A 19,003-nucleotide genomic window follows, 5' to 3' on the forward strand; every position below is an offset into this window, starting at 1 on the left:
CTAGAGACAAACTAAACATGTTTACACATTATATCTGTCAATAGCAAGTTAGGTGTTGCTCTAAACAGATCTGTTTGCTAACTTTTAATATCAACATAAGCCCTGGGAATAATTGAGTGTAACATTATAAGAGCAAACACAATAAAAAACTACTGCACTAATGTTTGGGATGAGCTAGCAGCATCAGATAGCGCTTAAATCAATAACAGTCACATACATCCATAAACTGCACCCATCTAAAGTAATAAAATGATCACATACATCCATAAACTGCACCCATCTAAAGTAATAAAATGATCACATACATCCATAAACTGCACCAATCTAAAGTAATAAAATGATCACATACATCCATAAACTGCACCCATCTAAAGTAATAAAATGATCACATACATCCATAAACTGCACCCATCTAAAGTAATAAAATGATCACATACATCCATAAACAGCACAATCTAAAGTAATAAAATGATCACATACATCCATAAACAGCACAATCTAAAGTAATAAAATGATCACATACATCCATAAACAGCACAATCTAAAGCAATAAAATGATCACATACATCTATAAACAGCACAATCTAAAGCAATCAAATGGTCACATGCAACCATAAACAGCACAATCTAAAGCAATCAAATGGTCACATACATCCATAAACACCATCCATCTAAAGTAATAAAATAGTCACATAAAACCATACACAACCCCAACCTAAAGTAATAAAATTGTCACATACAACCATAAACAACATAGACCCAACAGTCCTTTAAAATAATAACCTAGGCACATACATCCTTAAGCAGTCGATAAGTTTAATAATAAAGTCACACACTTCAGCCTTAAGTACTGACTCACCAGGTACCACTGGTTCTTCCAGTTAGGATCTGTCACACTCATCTGTTCCGCAACCTCTCGTGGGTGGAAATCTCTTTTCTTGCGGGACTTTGCAACCTGCTGTTCCACCCAGTTTACCTGGAAAGAAAACAAATAGGTCACCTGATTAACGAAATTCATGTCTTAAATTGTGTCAACCTTCTAGTACAGATATTCCTGCAGCATGGAAGTAGAACACCATCAGCCTAAACCACAGCTAAAGGTGGTTTAAACACCATTTATCACAACCTTAATGGTGTCAACCTTCTAGTACAAATCTTGCTGCAGCATTTAAGTAGAACACCATGAGCCTAAACCACAGCTAAAGGTGGTTTAAACACCATTTATCACAACCTTAATGGTGTCAACCTTCTAGTACAAATCTTGCTGCAGCATTTAAGTAGAACACCATGAGCCTAAACCACAGCTAAAGGTGGTTTAAACACCATTTTTTCACAACCTTAATGGTGTCAACCTTCTAGTACAAATCTTGCTGCAGCATTTAAGTAGAACACCATGAGCCTAAACCACAGCTAAAGGTGGTTTAAACACCATTTATCACAACCTTAATGGTGTCAACCTTCTAGTACAAATCTTGCTGCAGCATTTAAGTAGAACACCATCAGCCTAAACCACAGCTAAAGGTGGTTTAAACACCATGAGAATATATCCACACAGGCTGGCCCAGTGTTTTATTTAAGAAGTTTTAGAATAGGCAGGACCAAAAAAAATTTCCAAGATTGTTGTAAGAATATTATAAGGGGTATTGCAAAATTTCATTACGTCATCAATTTTTCATAACACAACTTCAATGTTGATTATAGATTTTTTTTGTAAATGAAAAGATAATTTTTTTTTTAAAAAGATGATTCCAGATGATTACATGAAAGGTAATTAAAAATGATCTAATGAAAATCTGATGAAATGAAGGGGAAAATGAGATAGGAGAATGAATCCCAGATCATCTTCTGATGATAGAGCTTTGGTAATGTGTGGGTCTCCATAGAGAAAAAGATGGATCCCACTCAATCATTGTCAGGTCATAATTGAGAAATGTGTGGGTATGTAGCAATTGAAAAATGTATAGGTCCCCATTAAGAAATGTATAGGTCCCCATTAAGAAATGTGAAGGTCCCCATTAAGAAATGTATAGGTCCCTGTTAAGAAATGTGTAGGTCCCCATTAAGAAATGTATAGGTCCCTATAAAGAAATGTGTAGGTCCCCTAGAGAAATGTGTATGTATGTGCCCATTGAGAAGCAGGCAGGTCGCCACGGCATGACTAGAACAATGGGAGCCTTGTGCTACGTGTCAATGCGTGAATCTCATGGCTTGTCTGGCTTTGCTTAGGAGGAAATGGGAAGTTCTTATCTACTGGGCGATACGGCGAGTTTATTTTTAAATGTATATAAATACTGAGGTGTGCTTATGTAATGTAGGCCTAAAAACTCGCAGCCAGTGTAAGAAAGAGTTGGATTTCCCTAAAACAAAATCAAAATGGAAATGCAGGATATACGGTATGTAAAACTAATTTATACGGGTTGCTGAAAAAATGATCTATCATAAAAACTGACAGGCATAATTAGAATACGAACAGCTAGTTTGGAAAAAGAAAACACGAAGTTGTCATAGTTACTGGACGTGTAAGGGAAAAGCGGGGAGGGTTGAATTCGGTACAGTAAGACGAAAGGTTCGGCGACAATGCACTTCCCTGTGTAAACATCTGTGCGGGGTAGGGAAGAGGCTGTACATTAGCGGTGGGAGTAATCCAGCCCATGCAGTTATTCTTTTTTTCTAGTGCTGTAAAACTTCTAATGTATTTTTTTATAGCACAGTAAATAAACCGCCCAAGGCGACGAAATGTGTAGTTGCGCCTCAAAATTAGCAGTCGTGTTAGCCCATCTCCCCCCCCCTACGCACACATATACCTGACACATACAGTGAATAGGCCGCCATCTGATACACCAAGAAATGAACACCCACCAAGTACAATACAACAGATACGCTGGCTGTAGGCCAATCTATATTATCCAAATGCAGCTCATCAGTCATCCGACACAATCACACATAATGGGAGAGAATACACAATTTGTTACAAGATTTTGATCAGTCAGTTCTTTACGAGTTCTGAAAAAATCGACATTAAATCATGGGTAATCGATTCTCGTTCGCTAATCAATTAGCGATAGTAAATGCTTCTTTACACATATTTATGATAGCCACGTGGTAAGGCCAGCAAATTAACTCATAATATGCTGCTAATGTTGATTACACTACAGTGTCTAGCCAAGAAAATGTTTTGCTTTGACCTCCTGTGGGTTTGTTTGTTTGTTTCTGTTTGTTTTTGTTTGTTTGTTTTTTGTTGTTTTTTTGTGGACACTTTAAAAGACTTTACAAAGATTATATTAACACGGCTAGCATTGGAATTAATTAACATAAGTCGAATTGACTGGTCAGTACCGCTAGTAAATGAATTAAGTACAGCAACTAGATAACTAACTCTGGCAACCCACAGGGACTGACTGTCGCAAACATTTTACTTTCTTCACTTCCATGTACCAGCCTACATTAGCATTATTTAAACAGTATAAATAACCAGCGTAAATACATACGAAACACAGACACACACGTATGTGTGAGTTGTCATGTTTAAAAACTACTTCAGGTTTTGAAGAGATTTAAAAAAATAAAAAAATAAAAACATCTGAACTTTGCCGGGGGAATTCCATAAATGATAGTGCTTACATCAGCAGCTGAAAAGAATTGCTAATGTAATCTTCAAATGGGGGGAAATCTGCTTAAATGAGATAATGAGATTTGAAAATGCAGAGAAAATACATCATTAATCAAGATGTGTCAATAGAATAAAACGTGGGTTCAGCTTGTACGAAGCATTATGAAATCATGCTGTGCATAGAAAATGGCCACGACATTAAATGAGTTGTTTGCTTTTTAATGATGGAATTATTTTTTTTTTTTAAACTGAATGATATGCCCTGAGCGAGTACAAGTGAACGTATCCGAAACAAATGATACATCAAAGTTCATATATTCTAATGAAAGGTTATTTACAGCATAGGTGTTTACTTGTGGTGGTTTTCAACATCGCAATACAGAAAAAGGTGAAAACAAGGTGTTGAATACCAACATGTAAAGTATCAACTCAATAACACAACCCGACTCACACATCAAGTCAACAGGTGTTACGATAACGAGTTCTATTTGTCAACAGATCTGGCTGCTATTGTCACACGCCAGCGTACAATTGTTCACATTTCTATTCTGTGCTCGGTCAATCGATGGTTGGAGTAGCATGTTAAGCGCCTGACCTGGTACGTCATGAGGCAATGATCTGATGACGCCAATCAGATGTTCAGTGGGCCGGTAAATACAACAACATCAAATGCGGCCATGCGGCAAGGAACGTATGTTGTCAATGTTTCAAACACAAAATTCTCATGTATCAGACACCTTTTCTACAGGCTAACCAAGCACTAATGAATGAGTATGATGTCAGCGTTTAAAGCACACAAAAAACCAGTGGACATAGCTAAGACAGGTCATTCAAACACTAAGGATAAATGCCGTCAGTGTTTAAATTACATTATTCCCAGGTAGTAGACGTAGTTAAGACAGGTCATACAAACACTAGGAGCATGTGATGTCAGCGTTTTAAACATAAAATTCCAGGTAGCAGACATAATTAAGACAGGTCATTCAATCACCAAGGATATATGCTGCCTGTGTTAAAAACAAATAAATTCCCAACTAGCAAACAAAATTAAAATAAGCCGCCGCAACATAGGAACATGCACAGTCGCCGTAATAAAAACAAAATTCCACTAAGTACAAGACACTATTTCCACAGGCCAACCAAAGATGCACATGTGACGTTAGTGTTTAAAAATATCCACCAGCAGTAGACATAGCTTAGACAAAACAACCAAACACAGGGACGTGACAAATTTTTGTACAGGTACCTGTTGACCCATTCCCCAGTTACGAAACAATGGTGTAGTAATGGGTCAGAGTCATGAAAGGTCAAGGTCAGAATGTTTTCACCGCTGGTCGGTTAACACGGAAGCTTGAATTTCTGCTAGTTACGGTTAGGTTTATCAGTAATTGGATAACCAGCTCTTAGGTTTCCACCTCCGTACAAGTGCCATAACCTCTATACAAGACCACTAACAGCCCAAAGGTCGGAAAAATAAAAACAAAAATCCAATTACGCCAGTCGGTTTTAAATTATTTACTTTTTTTAAATTGGATTTCTGCTCTAGGAGAAACTTCTGCAGAATTCAAATGTCAAGAAATTTTCGCGTGCAAGAACTAAAAACACTCGTCAGGATTTCGAAATAAAGATAAAAGGGAAAAAAGCTATAATTATGGATGATAACTAAAAACAAAAGTGAAAAATAACATTTCTACAATATTCGTCAAATAAAAAATATTTTAAATCGAACATTTAATTATTTTACTCAAAAATGTAATTTTCCATCACATTGAAAGTTGTTTTTTAAGCTTGTCATACTTCAATGTCAGGATATGTGTTAAGAGACTACATCCTTTATGATTTGAGATCATTATTTTATCAAAGCAACCCACATACGTAGCCTGGAAGTTACATAGTTGTTATAGAATGTTTTGGGGAGTTAAAATAGTATTCATACAGGGGTATTTTGGTAATCTAGTATTCTGCAGCTTATTTGGATATTTTCCCCAATAGATATAATAACTGAGCGAATGGACGATCACAAGGTAAATTAAAATAAGGTACAAATGTTAAAGGACCAGCCTGAAATGAAACATATTTAGCGCTGACGTTTCGCGAGACATACAAATCGCACAGAGACAACCAACGAGTTTATCTACGTCAGCTAACCCACTTCTAATCAATGGAAGCCGGAAGTGACGGGTAAGTGAGTTACTACAATGTTAACAGCTTTCATCGACCACGTGCCACGTGGGAGTCCACTAGAGGTCAGCTGGACAATACTAAATGCCCACACAATAGCCCGAGAAAAGGTTAAGCGAGAGAACAATGATAGCATTGTCTTGTCAAACGTATGTCATCTTGTGTTGCGACGATACGGTTATCTCTTGGGTTTTTATTCAGAGAAACAATTAGGTGACATTTAAATTTAAGTACGGTGGTATACGGACTAAGAGCTATGGCTACTATATCCCATAACCATATCAATCATTAACCCCAGGGACCGATTGTCGGACACAGTAACACACCCACCTCCCTCCCCGCCACAAGAACAGACGTCTAGAGGACTATCATAAGCTCGGTCTTATGCTGGGCTTCTGTATTATTGTTTTACATTGTATGCTTCAATCTTCGGCATGTTTAATAGTAATATGCCGGTGATGGCAGGGCCTGTATTTTTATTTTTTTATTTTTTTGGGCCTGTTTTACTGAATTGTAGATAGTCGAAGCTAAGAAAATACATACATTTACAGCTTTACAGGCTGAATTAACTATTTTCTACAGCGCAAATACCGTTTGGGCCGACCCGTTACTTGTCAGTATTAAAAAAGAATGATAATTTTGTTTTATTAAGTAACATCTCTGACCCTACGGTTCATAAGTGGTGGAGATGGGGGTGGAGCGATTTTCCATTAAAGCAAATCAGAAAGATTTTTACCGCATTGGTAGGTAGAGAAATCCTGTTACTCGTAGAGGAGAAACCAACTGCGCAAATATAAAATGTCAGCATAAGTTTAAACATTCATGTCGATGTTAATACACGACACGCATTATTCCGAATAGTTATGTTTTAAATTATACGGGACGGGTAAGAGGAGGGAAGAGCAGTAAGAAAAAGTCACTTGGGTATAAGCTGCTAGGAAGAAGACACAATCCAACGGAGAGAAAAACACTATAACCAGTATAAAAAATACTAGCTCCTTTGAACTTGTAAGTTAGTAATCGATAAGTTATCGATTCCACAGGTAGGTGTATTGTTAAACCTATCACACGTCAACGAGTTGAACTAAGTTGTTGTTATGTAAAACACGACCAACGGTAGTGACCTTAGAAAACTGACGACAAAATTAGATATTTAAAACTTTGTATTTTACTGTTGGTCTCTGGGGGCTGTTGGAGAATTACAAAATTTGACGACAAAGTGAGAATTTTAAGACCGTATTACTGTTAGTCTCTGGGGTCTGTTAGAGAGACGGGAAGAGAAAAAGTAAAGAAAAGAAATGTATCATGGGATTATTTTTATCAAGAAAGAGATGATTAACTTAAGTTATTTTTAACGGGATATGAAGGCCAACATTATGATGAATGACAGCATGCCGGAACGAATTTATTTCAACCTGTTCTAAACAATTCAGCTGGTCGTGGTATTTAATTAACACTGTAGGTGTCCCCACTCGGACAAGTATTGATCTGGACAAACATATTTCCCTACAAACAATCTAAAGCCCACTAGCAACTGTAGGTGTCCACACTCGGACATGTATTGATCTGGACAAACATATTTCCCTACAAACAATCTAAAGCCCACTAGCAACTGTAGGTGTCCACACTCGGACACGTATTGATCTGGACAAACATATTTCCCTACAAACAATCTAAAGCCCACTAGCAACTGTAGGTGTCCACACTAGGACACGTATTGATCTGGACAAACATATTTCCCTACAAACAATCTAAAGCCCACTAGCAACTGTAAGTGTCCACATTCGGACACGTATTGATCTGGACAAACATATTTCCCTACAAACAATCTAAAGCCCACTAGCAACTGTAAGTGTCCACATTCGGACACGTATTGATCTGGACAAACATATTTCCCTACAATCTAAAGCCCACTAGCAACTGAAGGTGTCCCCACTCGGACACGTATTGATCTAGACAAACATATTTCCCTACAAACAATCTAAAGCCCACTAGCAACTGTAAGTGTCCACATTCGGACACGTATTGATCTAGACCAGGGGTCTCCAAACTTTTCAGTCCGAGGGCCGCATTAACTATCAAATTTCAGTTCGGGGGCCAGTTTCTTGCAGGCATGTCTTTGATTTTTCTGGGCAAAGTTCTTGAGCCATCACCAACAAAGGTTTTTTCCGTGAACAAAAAGATCTCCGCGGGCCGGATGAGAGGACATCGCGGGCCGCATCCGGCCCGCGGGCCGTAGTTTGGAGACCCCTGATCTAGACAAACATATTTCCCTACAAACAATCTAAAGCCCACTAGCAACTGTAGGTGTCCACACTCGGACACGTATTGATCTGGACAAACATATTTCCCTACAAACAATCTAAAGCCCACTAGCAACTGTAGGTGTCCACACTCGGACATGTATTGATCTGGACAAACATATTTCCCTACAAACAATCTAAAGCCCACTAGCAACTGTAGGTGTCCACACTCGGACATGTATTGATCTGGACAAACATATTTCCCTACAAACAATCTAAAGCCCACTAGCAACTGTAGGTGTCCACACTCGGACATGTATTGATCTGGACAAACATATTTCCCTACAATCTAAAGCCCACTAGCAACTGTAGGTGTCCCCACTCGGACATGTATTGATCTGGACAAACATATTTCCCTACAAACAATCTAAAGCCCACTAGCAACTGTATGTTTCCACACTCGGACACGTATTGATCTGGACAAACATATTTCCCTACAAACAATCTAAAGCCCACTAGCAACTGTAGGTGTCCCCACTCGGACACGTATTGATCTGGACAAACATATTTCCCTACAAACAATCTAAAGCCCACTAGCAACTGTAGGTGTCCACACTCGGACACGTATTGATCTGGACAAACATATTTCCCTACAAACAATCTAAAGCCCACTAGCAACTGTAAGTGTCTACACTCGGCGGACATGTATTGATCTGGACAAACATATTTCCCTACAAACAATCTAAAGCCCACTAGCAACTGTAGGTGTCCCCAGTCGGACACGTATTGATCTAGACAAACATATTTTCCTACAAACAATCTAAAGCCCACTAGCAACTGTAGGTGTCCACACTCGGACATGTATTGATCTGGACAAACATATTTCCCTACAAACAATCCAAAGCCCACTAGCAACTGTAGGTGTCCACACTAGGACACGTATTGATCTGGACAAACATATTTCCCTACAAACTATCTAAAGCCCACTAGCAACTGTAGGTGTCCACATTCGGACACGTATTGATCTAGACAAACATATTTCCCTACAATCTAAAGCCCACTAGCAACTGTAGGTGTCCACACTCGGACACGTATTGATCTGGACAAACATATTTCCCTACAAACAATCTAAAGCCCACTAGCAACTGTAGGTGTCCCCACTCGGACATGTATTGATCTAGACAAACATATTTCCCTACAAACAATCTAAAGCCCACTAGCAACTGTAGGTGTCCACACTCGGACATGTATTGATCTGGACAAACATATTTCCCTACAAACAATCTAAAGCCCACTAGCAACTGTAGGTGTCCACACTCGGACATGTATTGATCTAGACAAACATATTTCCCTACAAACAATCTAAAGCCCACTAGCAACTGTATGTTTCCACACTCGGACACGTATTGATCTGGACAAACATATTTCCCTACAAACAATCTAAAGCCCACTAGCAACTGTATGTTTCCACACTCGGACACGTATTGATCTGGACAAACATATTTCCCTACAAACAATCTAAAGCCCACTAGCAACTGTAGGTGTCCACACTAGGACACGTATTGATCTGGACAAACATATTTCCCTACAAACAATCTAAAGCCCACTAGCAACTGTGTCTACACTCGGCGGACATGTATTGATCTGGACAAACATATTTCCCTACAAACAATCTAAAGCCCACTAGCAACTGTAGGTGTCCCCAGTCGGACACGTATTGATCTAGACAAACATATTTTCCTACAAACAATCTAAAGCCCACTAGCAACTGTAGGTGTCCACACTCGGACATGTATTGATCTGGACAAACATATTTCCCTACAAACAATCTAAAGCCCACTAGCAACTGTAGGTGTCCACACTAGGACACGTATTGATCTAGACAAACATATTTCCCAACAATCTAAAGCCCACTACAACTGTAGGTGTCCACACTCGGACACGTATTGATCTAGACAAACATATTTCCCTACAAACAATCTAAAGCCCACTAGCAACTGAAGGTGTCCACACTCGGACACGTATTGATCTAGACAAACATATTTCCCTACAAACAATCTAAAGCCCACTAGCAACTGTAGGTGTCCACACTAGGACACGTATTGATCTGGACAAACATATTTCCCTACAAACAATCTAAAGCCCACTAGCAACATCCCGGCGGAGCCTGGGCTCTATGTATGAGAAGATCGAGTTTACCTCAATCATTATGCTTGACGTGGCTCCTGGAGGAATTTTCATGCTTCAGCACACAAAATAACGATAAAAATATTTGCCTTACCGAACTTTCGATCGAAAATTTCCTAGATTTATCACAGGATGGACCACTTATATTCATCATTAGATCATGACAGAAATTAGACAGGTCTTTGATTTAAAGGCTCAAATTTTACGTTCAGAGAAAGAAACTTTTTTTCTTTTATATCGTTCGAGATAACAAGCATAGAGATGTTAGAAATTAGCTATAAATGTAGGGTGCGAGTTTTATTTGAAGTATAGATGAGTTAATGTATAGACCAGATTGTGAAGGACTAAACTTTACGAATGCGGTCAGCTGGGTAAATGCCAAGTGGGCATATCCATGACTACGATGTATTATTTCCATCATCATACAAAGTATAATAAATAATTTACTTTCTTTTCACAATATTTTTAAACATACAAATATACAATATCAATAATAAAATGGAGTTATCCAGCTCTAAGGTGTAGTGGGAGAACATTATTGTGTAGCAAGCAGATCGTAATTCTACTTGTACTCCATTGTGTTTTTATATAGTAGGTCATCGGTCACTTGGACATCGCCGAGTTGGCAACCGCCCAGTTGTCTAGTACCCAAATATACAGGAAACAGACCACTCGTCTTCCGGCTCTTTCTATTCCAGTTCACAAAATGGACAGATGTGCTGCCCACTTCTCGACTGGACAAAAATTGCTAGTCTTTAAAAGGCAGTTTATTCGTGTAATAAAAAAGCTTTCTTTTCGTTCTTTGTCCAAACAGGGAATAGCTCCGAAAAGGGTATGCTAGATTAGGATTATCGTGCTAATCCCGTAGCATGGCTGTCCAGAAAAATCTCACATAAGCCAACTCTGCTATTCCTTTGACAGTTGATAAGAGCAGACGTTGCCTGCCTTAAGATGCCCTGGGCAAGTATGATGCTTGTTTACACAAGAGAACGGCTGGTCCAGATGTTTGTCAAAAATCGTATGCTACAGGCTTCTGACAAGGTAAAGTTGTATTCAACATGTTAGTTACACGGCAGTCAAAGTTGACCTCCAATAGTCGACATTTGCATCATTTTATGGAGTCTCTTTAAAAAAAAAAAAACCCCAAGGTGGGAAAATTGGAGAATGTAGACTAAAACCAATAACAAACTAGAGCAATATTAAAATGTGTGGACATAGAAACAAGACATAATATTAACGGCTATTTAAAAAAATACTCATGAACTTTTGTCAAAAATAACACACACACAGCAGCCGAGTTGGCCACGCCATTATGCAAAGCCTTGATTAGGTATCAAATTCCAGATAGTCGCCAATATTTTTACCTTCAGTATCAGAAAGGACGAGGAGAAATCTAAATGGAATATCGATCTGATTGGTCTTGGTCGGGGGGTAGGCATGCGATGCATAAAAATGGTAACATTACGATGGGACGGCTTTGTTTATTCGAATAAAAATGGCGTCACAAAGTGGGACACTGAGGTCAACAATCCTGAGAGTAGAAAGTTTGTGAGACCAGCTAATGTTGAGAGTAACGATGTACTTCTCAAGTGGAGTAGATAGGGGGTAAAGGTGTGCCTATAATGGGTGAAAAGAACTGTATTCAACACTAATTTCCTAACGATCAGTCATTTGTAGAAAGTGAGATCTGCTGATGTTAAGTTCCATGTCGTACCTGACAGTCGTTGGGGCAAGTGAAGTAAAGACAACTGTTACTGTGAAGTCTGCGTATAAAGGGCTAGAGTGGTTAACATTAATCCCACCCGACTTTACTTTCCATAACGTGTCAGGTACTCATCAGAGCTAGATGGGCTCGGGGAGGTCAACGGACCCGAACCCAGATTCGAACTCGAGACTTTCGGATTAGGAGTCGTATGATCTACCATTCGACCACACCATCCCATACCTGCTACTGTAGAAAGTAGCAATGACGTCAATATGCTGTAGGAAGTAAAGGTGTGTTCCCTTCTAGTGAAAACAGGCCGTAATGCTAGATGTAAGATGTTACATACCTGACTGTGAGAATTTAAGATGTCGTGGTGGTACTGCGATGATTCAGCTGATCTTCTGCTGCGGTGTGGTATTTCAAACAAATAATGATCTGTAAGGCTACCGATCTGGTGAGAAAAAAATCGTTTAAATAGCTCATTAGCTTAAAACACAGTAAACATACGCTTAAATAGGGATATATTATTTGTTGTGTAGGAAACACAGAAGAAAAAATAAATTGTGTAGAACAAGGGATAATCTGTATTATAGGGCAAAGAAAAAAAAACGACATCTTAAATATAATACGCTTGACATCTTTCAGAGCCTCAAACAATAAATAAACATGGTAAGTAATACTTATTTGAATTTCACTAAAATGTCTTTTTTACAAAGACAAAACTTTGTAAGAAGAATGTTTTCTTGGTTGTTTTTTTTTTTTTTTTTTGGTAAGAAGAAGGTACATTTTTAGAAGTTGATATACTTGTTAGTATAGTTAGTATGTAACCACCCACCTACCTCACCTATCATTCCCCCCCCCCCCCCAACACAATGACATCTGACACAAAAACTGCTCCGCCAGCAAGATGCAGGAGCCGCACTGTTTCATTCATGAGCAGTTCACATCAAAATCTACCACTCCAGCCCCTCCACTTGAGGTCTGGGTCACCGAGCACGAGTTGAGCAGAGTGCCAATCACCGGAACATCAACGAGACGGCAGGTAGATGAGACGTGAAACACGCAGCTTCTAATCTACCATTAGGTCAAAAAGCATCAGCCTCTTCCACGCCATAGAACAGCTGCTCCGCCTCTATCAGAACTTCTACCTAATTGTAATTAGCAAACTATATCGGTTGTTTTTTTTTTTTTATATTTAGAACAGGGATTCAACAACTATGTCGTTACAGTGTCAAAAGATGGCAAAGGTTTTATTTTCAAAAAACAAATGAAATAGTGAAGAAATGTTGTAATAGCTTTCTCAAGACGCCCACATTTAAGTACCACTAGAAGGGATAGTCAAAAGTTTGATGTGTGAAATTTAAACACAAAAAAAAAGATAAGTTCTAACGTGAACTCTTTCAACCACTGAAAGTACTGTATTCTTAATGGTGTATGTCTTCGGTCTAAGCGCTCCCATTAATATCTATTCGTCGTAATACATCAAACGGCAAGAATAAACAGCTGGTTTTTACAGTTCAATCCCATCAACCAGATGTACACACCACTGGGAAGATGGACGCTTCATGTTACACGGCGTATAGAAGGGTTGCATATTGCAATCTGGTGTAAATCACACGGGGTGTTTTATTATATGATACACTCAATATTTTCTCTATCATTAGAATTGCATATATAAAAGATGAAACCCTACATTATTCCAATAATTGTTATCCCCGTTGTGTAATTAATACGGTATTAATGTACAACACACAAATATAAACTATGCAGTTTTTAATCATATAGCTAATGACTATCCTAACATCGTGAAAGCCAGAAATCTGAATGAGAACATAATGATTCGTAGCCAAGCTTTAATTTGCCTTTAACGTTTGAATTGTTTAAGACTCGTATTATGTGTCCTGGACGGAATAACTACATTGTATAACCTAACGCAAATAATCACACAGTTGCCCTAGCCTATAGAACCACACTGCTATCTGCCCTAGCCTATAGAACCACACTATATCTGCCCTAGCCTATAGAACCACAGTATATCTGCCCTAGCCTATAGAACCACTATATCTGCCCTAGCCTATAGAACCACAGTATATCTGCCCTAGCCTATAGAACCACACTGCTATCTTCCCTAGCCTATAGAACCACACTGCTATCTGCCCTAGCCTATAGAACCACACTACTATCTGCCCTAGCCTATAGAACCACATTATCTGCCCTATGCTATAGAACCACACTGCTATCTTCCCTAGCCTATAGAACCACAGTATATCTGCCCTAGCCTATAGAACCACACTACTATCTGCCCTAGCCTATAGAACCACATTATATCTGCCCTAGCCTATAGAATCACATCGCTATCTGCCCTAGCCTATAGAACCACACTATATCTGCCCTAGCCTATAGAATCACATCGCTATCTGCCCTAGCCTATAGAACCACATTATATCTACCCTAGCCTATAGAACCACATTATATCTGCCCTGGGCTATAGAACAACATATCTGCCCTAGCCTATAGAACCACATTATATCTGCCCTGGCCTATAGAGCCACATTATATTTGCCCTGGGCTATAGAACAACATATCTGCCCTAGCCTATAGAACCACATTATATCTGCCCTAGACTATAGAACCACATGCTATCTGCCCTAGCCTATAGAACCACATGCTATCTGCCCTAGCCTATAGAACCACATTAAATCTGCCCTAGCCTATAGAACCACATGCTATCTGCCCTAGCCTATAGAACCACATGCTATCTGCCCTAGCCTATAAAACCACATGCTATCTGCCCTAGCCTATATAACCACACTATCTGCCCTAGCCTATAGAACCACATTAAATCTGCCCTGGCCTATAGAACCACATTATATCTGCCCTAGCCTATAGAACCACATTATATCTGCCCTAGTCTATAGAACCACATTATATCTGCCCTGGCCTATAGAACCACACTGCTATCTGCCCTAGTCTATAGAACCACACTGCTATCTGCCCTAGTCTATAGAACCACATTCTATCTTCCCTAACCTATAGAACCACATTATATCTGCCCTGGCCTATAGAACCACACTATATCTGCCCTAGCCTATAGAATCACATTGCTATCTTCCCTAGCCTATAGAACCACACTGCTATCTGCCCTAGTCTATAAAACCACACTGCTATCTGTCCTAGCCTATAAAACCACACTTCCATCTGCCCTAGTCTATAGAACCACATTATATCTGCCCTAGCCTATAGAACCACATTATGTCTGCCCTGGCCTATAGAACCACATGCTTTCTGCCCTAGCCTATAGAACCACATGCTTTCTGCCCTAGTCTATAGAACCACACTGCTATCTGCCCTAGCCTATAGAACATTATATCTGCCCTAGCCTATAGAACCACATGCTATCTGCCCTAGCCGTAGATCTTCTTGACGTGCCTACGTCCGCTAAAATCTCCAGGGATACATGTGTTTTTTTTTAATCTGACATAATAGAAAGGCTTGACATAGAAGGATGACGTTCTGCCATAATCTACGGTTTTAAAAGCAATCATTTCCTCTGTGCTGCAGGAATTAACAGACCCCGGCGATTTTAATTAAAAGCTTACCGAAATCTCTCATTTAATAACATACTACCTAGGAGTGTAACGTTGCAGTAACGTCACGTGTAATATGTTAAGATTTGAGCCCGCTAATTTTTGGATCTAATGTTTAATTCTTGTTTGTACCGGGCTTCTAACAATACGTGTATGATAAGCAGCGAAGTTTTACTATAACATGAAGAAATCGCCTTTTCAAAAATTGATTTTTAAACAAAGGATTCTAGAGAAAAGTTTAGAACTTGGGATGGTTGTGATTTAAAAAGTGAAATTTTTTCATGAATTTTGTTCAACAAAAGCGCGATATTAAGTTAAAATATAGATATAAAAATTACTCAAAATTTGATAGAAGGTAGAGAATTAGATATTTTACTTACATGTGAAATTTCATTTATTTATCTGAAATAGTACTCAAGTTATAGGCTTTTGAAAAATTCAAAGTAGAAAAAGTACCACTTCCGGCTACCGGAAATCGCTCAAAAGTTGATCAGGATCTACGATTTTGATAAAATACTTAGTTATGAAATTTCATCAGCCTAGCTGTAAGGGAACTCAAGTTATCGTGTTTACACACAGACAGACAGACACACAGACAGACAGACACACAGACATACGGACAAGATTGCAAAATTATGTTTTACCGTATCAGTGAGGTGTAAAACGTCGAGATTTATAAAAATCTCGATTTTTTTTTTTGCACGATTACACTTCGTATATACGAGAAAGTAAAAATACTTAACATATTTTCATGCATCATTTTGACTATCCTATTATAGAGCCGTACATATTTGTTTCCAATAACTAAATGGGGTTCAATATGAAATCAGATCTCGGGCTTTAGAATTAATTTTACTGAAACTGAAACTAGTTCTATATCGACACAGATTATATGAAAGCAAGCACGACGGTTGATGAATCAAATAACGACCAGCTATCTTCAGTAAAATATATAACCAAGGTTCATCCGTCAGACTAAATATTATGCCTAAAAGATTTAACTACAGCATTGAATATATTTGGATGAGATCCCTCCAGCAATACAGTCTATTCCCCTGTCATAGATTCCGCCTAAGATGTGCCCTTATGAAAACAACGCGTATTTACTTGAATGATCTGCATGTAAAATGAGCTATAATACGAAAATTACATAATCAAGGAAACTGGAATAATCTCATATTTGATGTTTTTTTTATTTCCTTTTTTTTTTATCAAAGCAGGTGTCACGATATATATGAGTAGAATTAATGCAATGGCTATGGAATATATTTTAACTAAATTGTATAACCCAATTTTAATCCATTTTACACAAGGCATGAACTAGGTAGAATTTTTTTTTAACATTATCAGTTTTACAAAATACAAGTAGTATATTAAACACACTAAATATAGGAGTTGAACTAGATTCCCTTCATATTAGGAGATAAATAACAGCTAAATCTAGTTATAAAACTATATTTATGTAGTCTAGCCAAAGTCTCGTCTTGATACGTGTATATTTCAAATCACTACAGGGATTCCGTTAAAAAAAAACACCCAATCGAAACCAACGACTCAACATCACGAATGGCCAATGTTAATGTTTAATGTCCCCAAACTTGACAACTCCCCCCCCCCCACATTGACGTGTGTCTCGTGTAACAAGAGCCCCCGTGTACACCATATAATTAGTGTCGTAGACAACTGTGAACCTCCCTGTCTCCCCCCACCCCCACCCCGCTACCAGCACAGACATCACGTGAGAGCATGCCATTAAAGTCGACGTATCACACAGTTAATCGGGTCGGTGCATGTTTACGTAGGAGCATCAGGAAATTACCATTTATTTGGTTTCCAGCACCAGCTCCAACTTTGTATCAAGTTGACTGTCGGTGTCCACCGTGATTTACTGCATTCGATCTCTCTAACATTCAGCCTCATCTTCTAACCAGGTTATTCACCCTTATGTCTGGCAACACCCGACATAAATGGAGTTGGTGTCCATGTTGCAAGCCCCAAGATGCAACCAGTTTTGCTCTTGGGCATTAGGTCACACTGGTTCATTGCTTGATCATTGCGTATAGCTCAACATAAACGTGTTTAGTTACCCTGTTGTGTTGTTCGACAAAAACGTGTTTAGTTACCCTGTTGTATAGTTCAACATAAACGTGTTTAGTTACCCTGTTATATTGATCAACACCAACGTGTTTAGTTACCCTGTGGTATTGTTCAACATAAGTGTGTTTAGTTACCCAGTACGTACTTGTTCAAAACAAACATTCACATGGCACTCTCATCTCTCTGCATCAGTTTACCAGTTACTGCTTAACCTTTTCTTAATTATATTTTTAAGGGCGACCGAAGATTTAAATTACCGTTGAGCCTATGTTTTCAAGTATGACGCGATTAATTAATTATTTACGCAAACTGTTATTTACTTTGTTATTTATGTCAGGCTGTAATTAAACCCGTAGAACAAGCAAATGTGGATTGGGAGAACAACACAAGATGTAAGAGCTATATAATAACTATCATTTACGGCTTACAAAGATCTTTCTATCTATATGATTTTTAAAAAAAACTATCATTTAACATCGTTAAGGCTTTGAAACATAAGTATTAGTATATAATAATAGATAGATGGAAACGTATCACACAAAAACATAAAAGCCTATTCTCCAATATTCTCTCATTTTTGTTTAACATTTCCGAGGCAAGAAAAAGCCATTACCTTGATTGTTTCAAGCAAACAATGACAATCATAACGTATAAATGCCTGACAGCGGTTTGTACTTCGAAAAACTCTAAACCTATTATTACATCGATCTTCTGGATAACAGGTGTATACTATGTAAAACGATGTGATGTCAACCTAGTATCTATCCATTCTATTCTACTATGTCAAGAATGACAAAACAAGACATTACAAGGCAAGCCAGAACCCTGATAATAAAAAAATAGAAAGCACATTGAGAAAACGACCAGTGAGGGGAAAATAGCTTTGAGACGTGATAATTACTTCGTGTATAATTTAAATCTGGACTGGTCAATGAAAGGGTTTTGTCCTACAGTGACAAGAGTAAGGATTGTTTATATAGAATCTATACAAGAAAAAGACGTTTTTATTTATCAGATTTCAGTTCTTGACGTAAATGTTTTTTTTTATTGTTTTTTAATTTATTTATTTTATTGTTTTAACAAATATAAATTGTATCTTCAACTGTGTGAAAGTTCAGGGATTGGTCTTTTTAAATAGAAAAGCAGATGGCCGTTAGATGGCACCTACATTTACTATTCAAATGTGTTACTTGAAGACCTGTTAGCACAGACCCCGCTTGTGACAAAAAGACGTTGGCAGGTCAACTATATCTCTAGAGCATTCAGGTGATCTTAGATTAGAATAATTGGCCAGTCCGGCTAAGCCATCGTAAAAAAAAATTCGATACTTGTTTCAAGTAATTGATTAGCTCAACGATTAGGGGGAGAGAATTTCCTGGCAGCCGATTTTATC

The 19,003-nt window shown here is 38.3% G+C and overlaps 1 protein-coding gene across 1 annotated transcript in view; it reads right to left on the bottom strand.

The window, feature by feature from the left end:
- The window catches only part of LOC131939743 (furin-1-like), a 53,073-nt gene that overhangs the window by 16,981 nt on the left and 17,089 nt on the right, over positions 1-19,003 (bottom strand). The window contains exons 3-4 of the mRNA XM_059298225.1: positions 12,273-12,377; positions 860-976 (exon numbers count right to left, since the gene is read on the bottom strand). Of these exons, the coding sequence (XP_059154208.1) occupies positions 860-976; positions 12,273-12,377 (222 nt within the window). The remainder of the gene's footprint in view (positions 1-859; positions 977-12,272; positions 12,378-19,003) is intronic.

Source organism: Physella acuta, unplaced genomic scaffold (assembly GCF_028476545.2).
Source record: "Physella acuta isolate Inbredline_101_S28 unplaced genomic scaffold, ASM2847654v3 ptg000291l, whole genome shotgun sequence".
In the NCBI taxonomy this organism is placed as follows: domain Eukaryota; kingdom Metazoa; phylum Mollusca; class Gastropoda; family Physidae; genus Physella; species Physella acuta.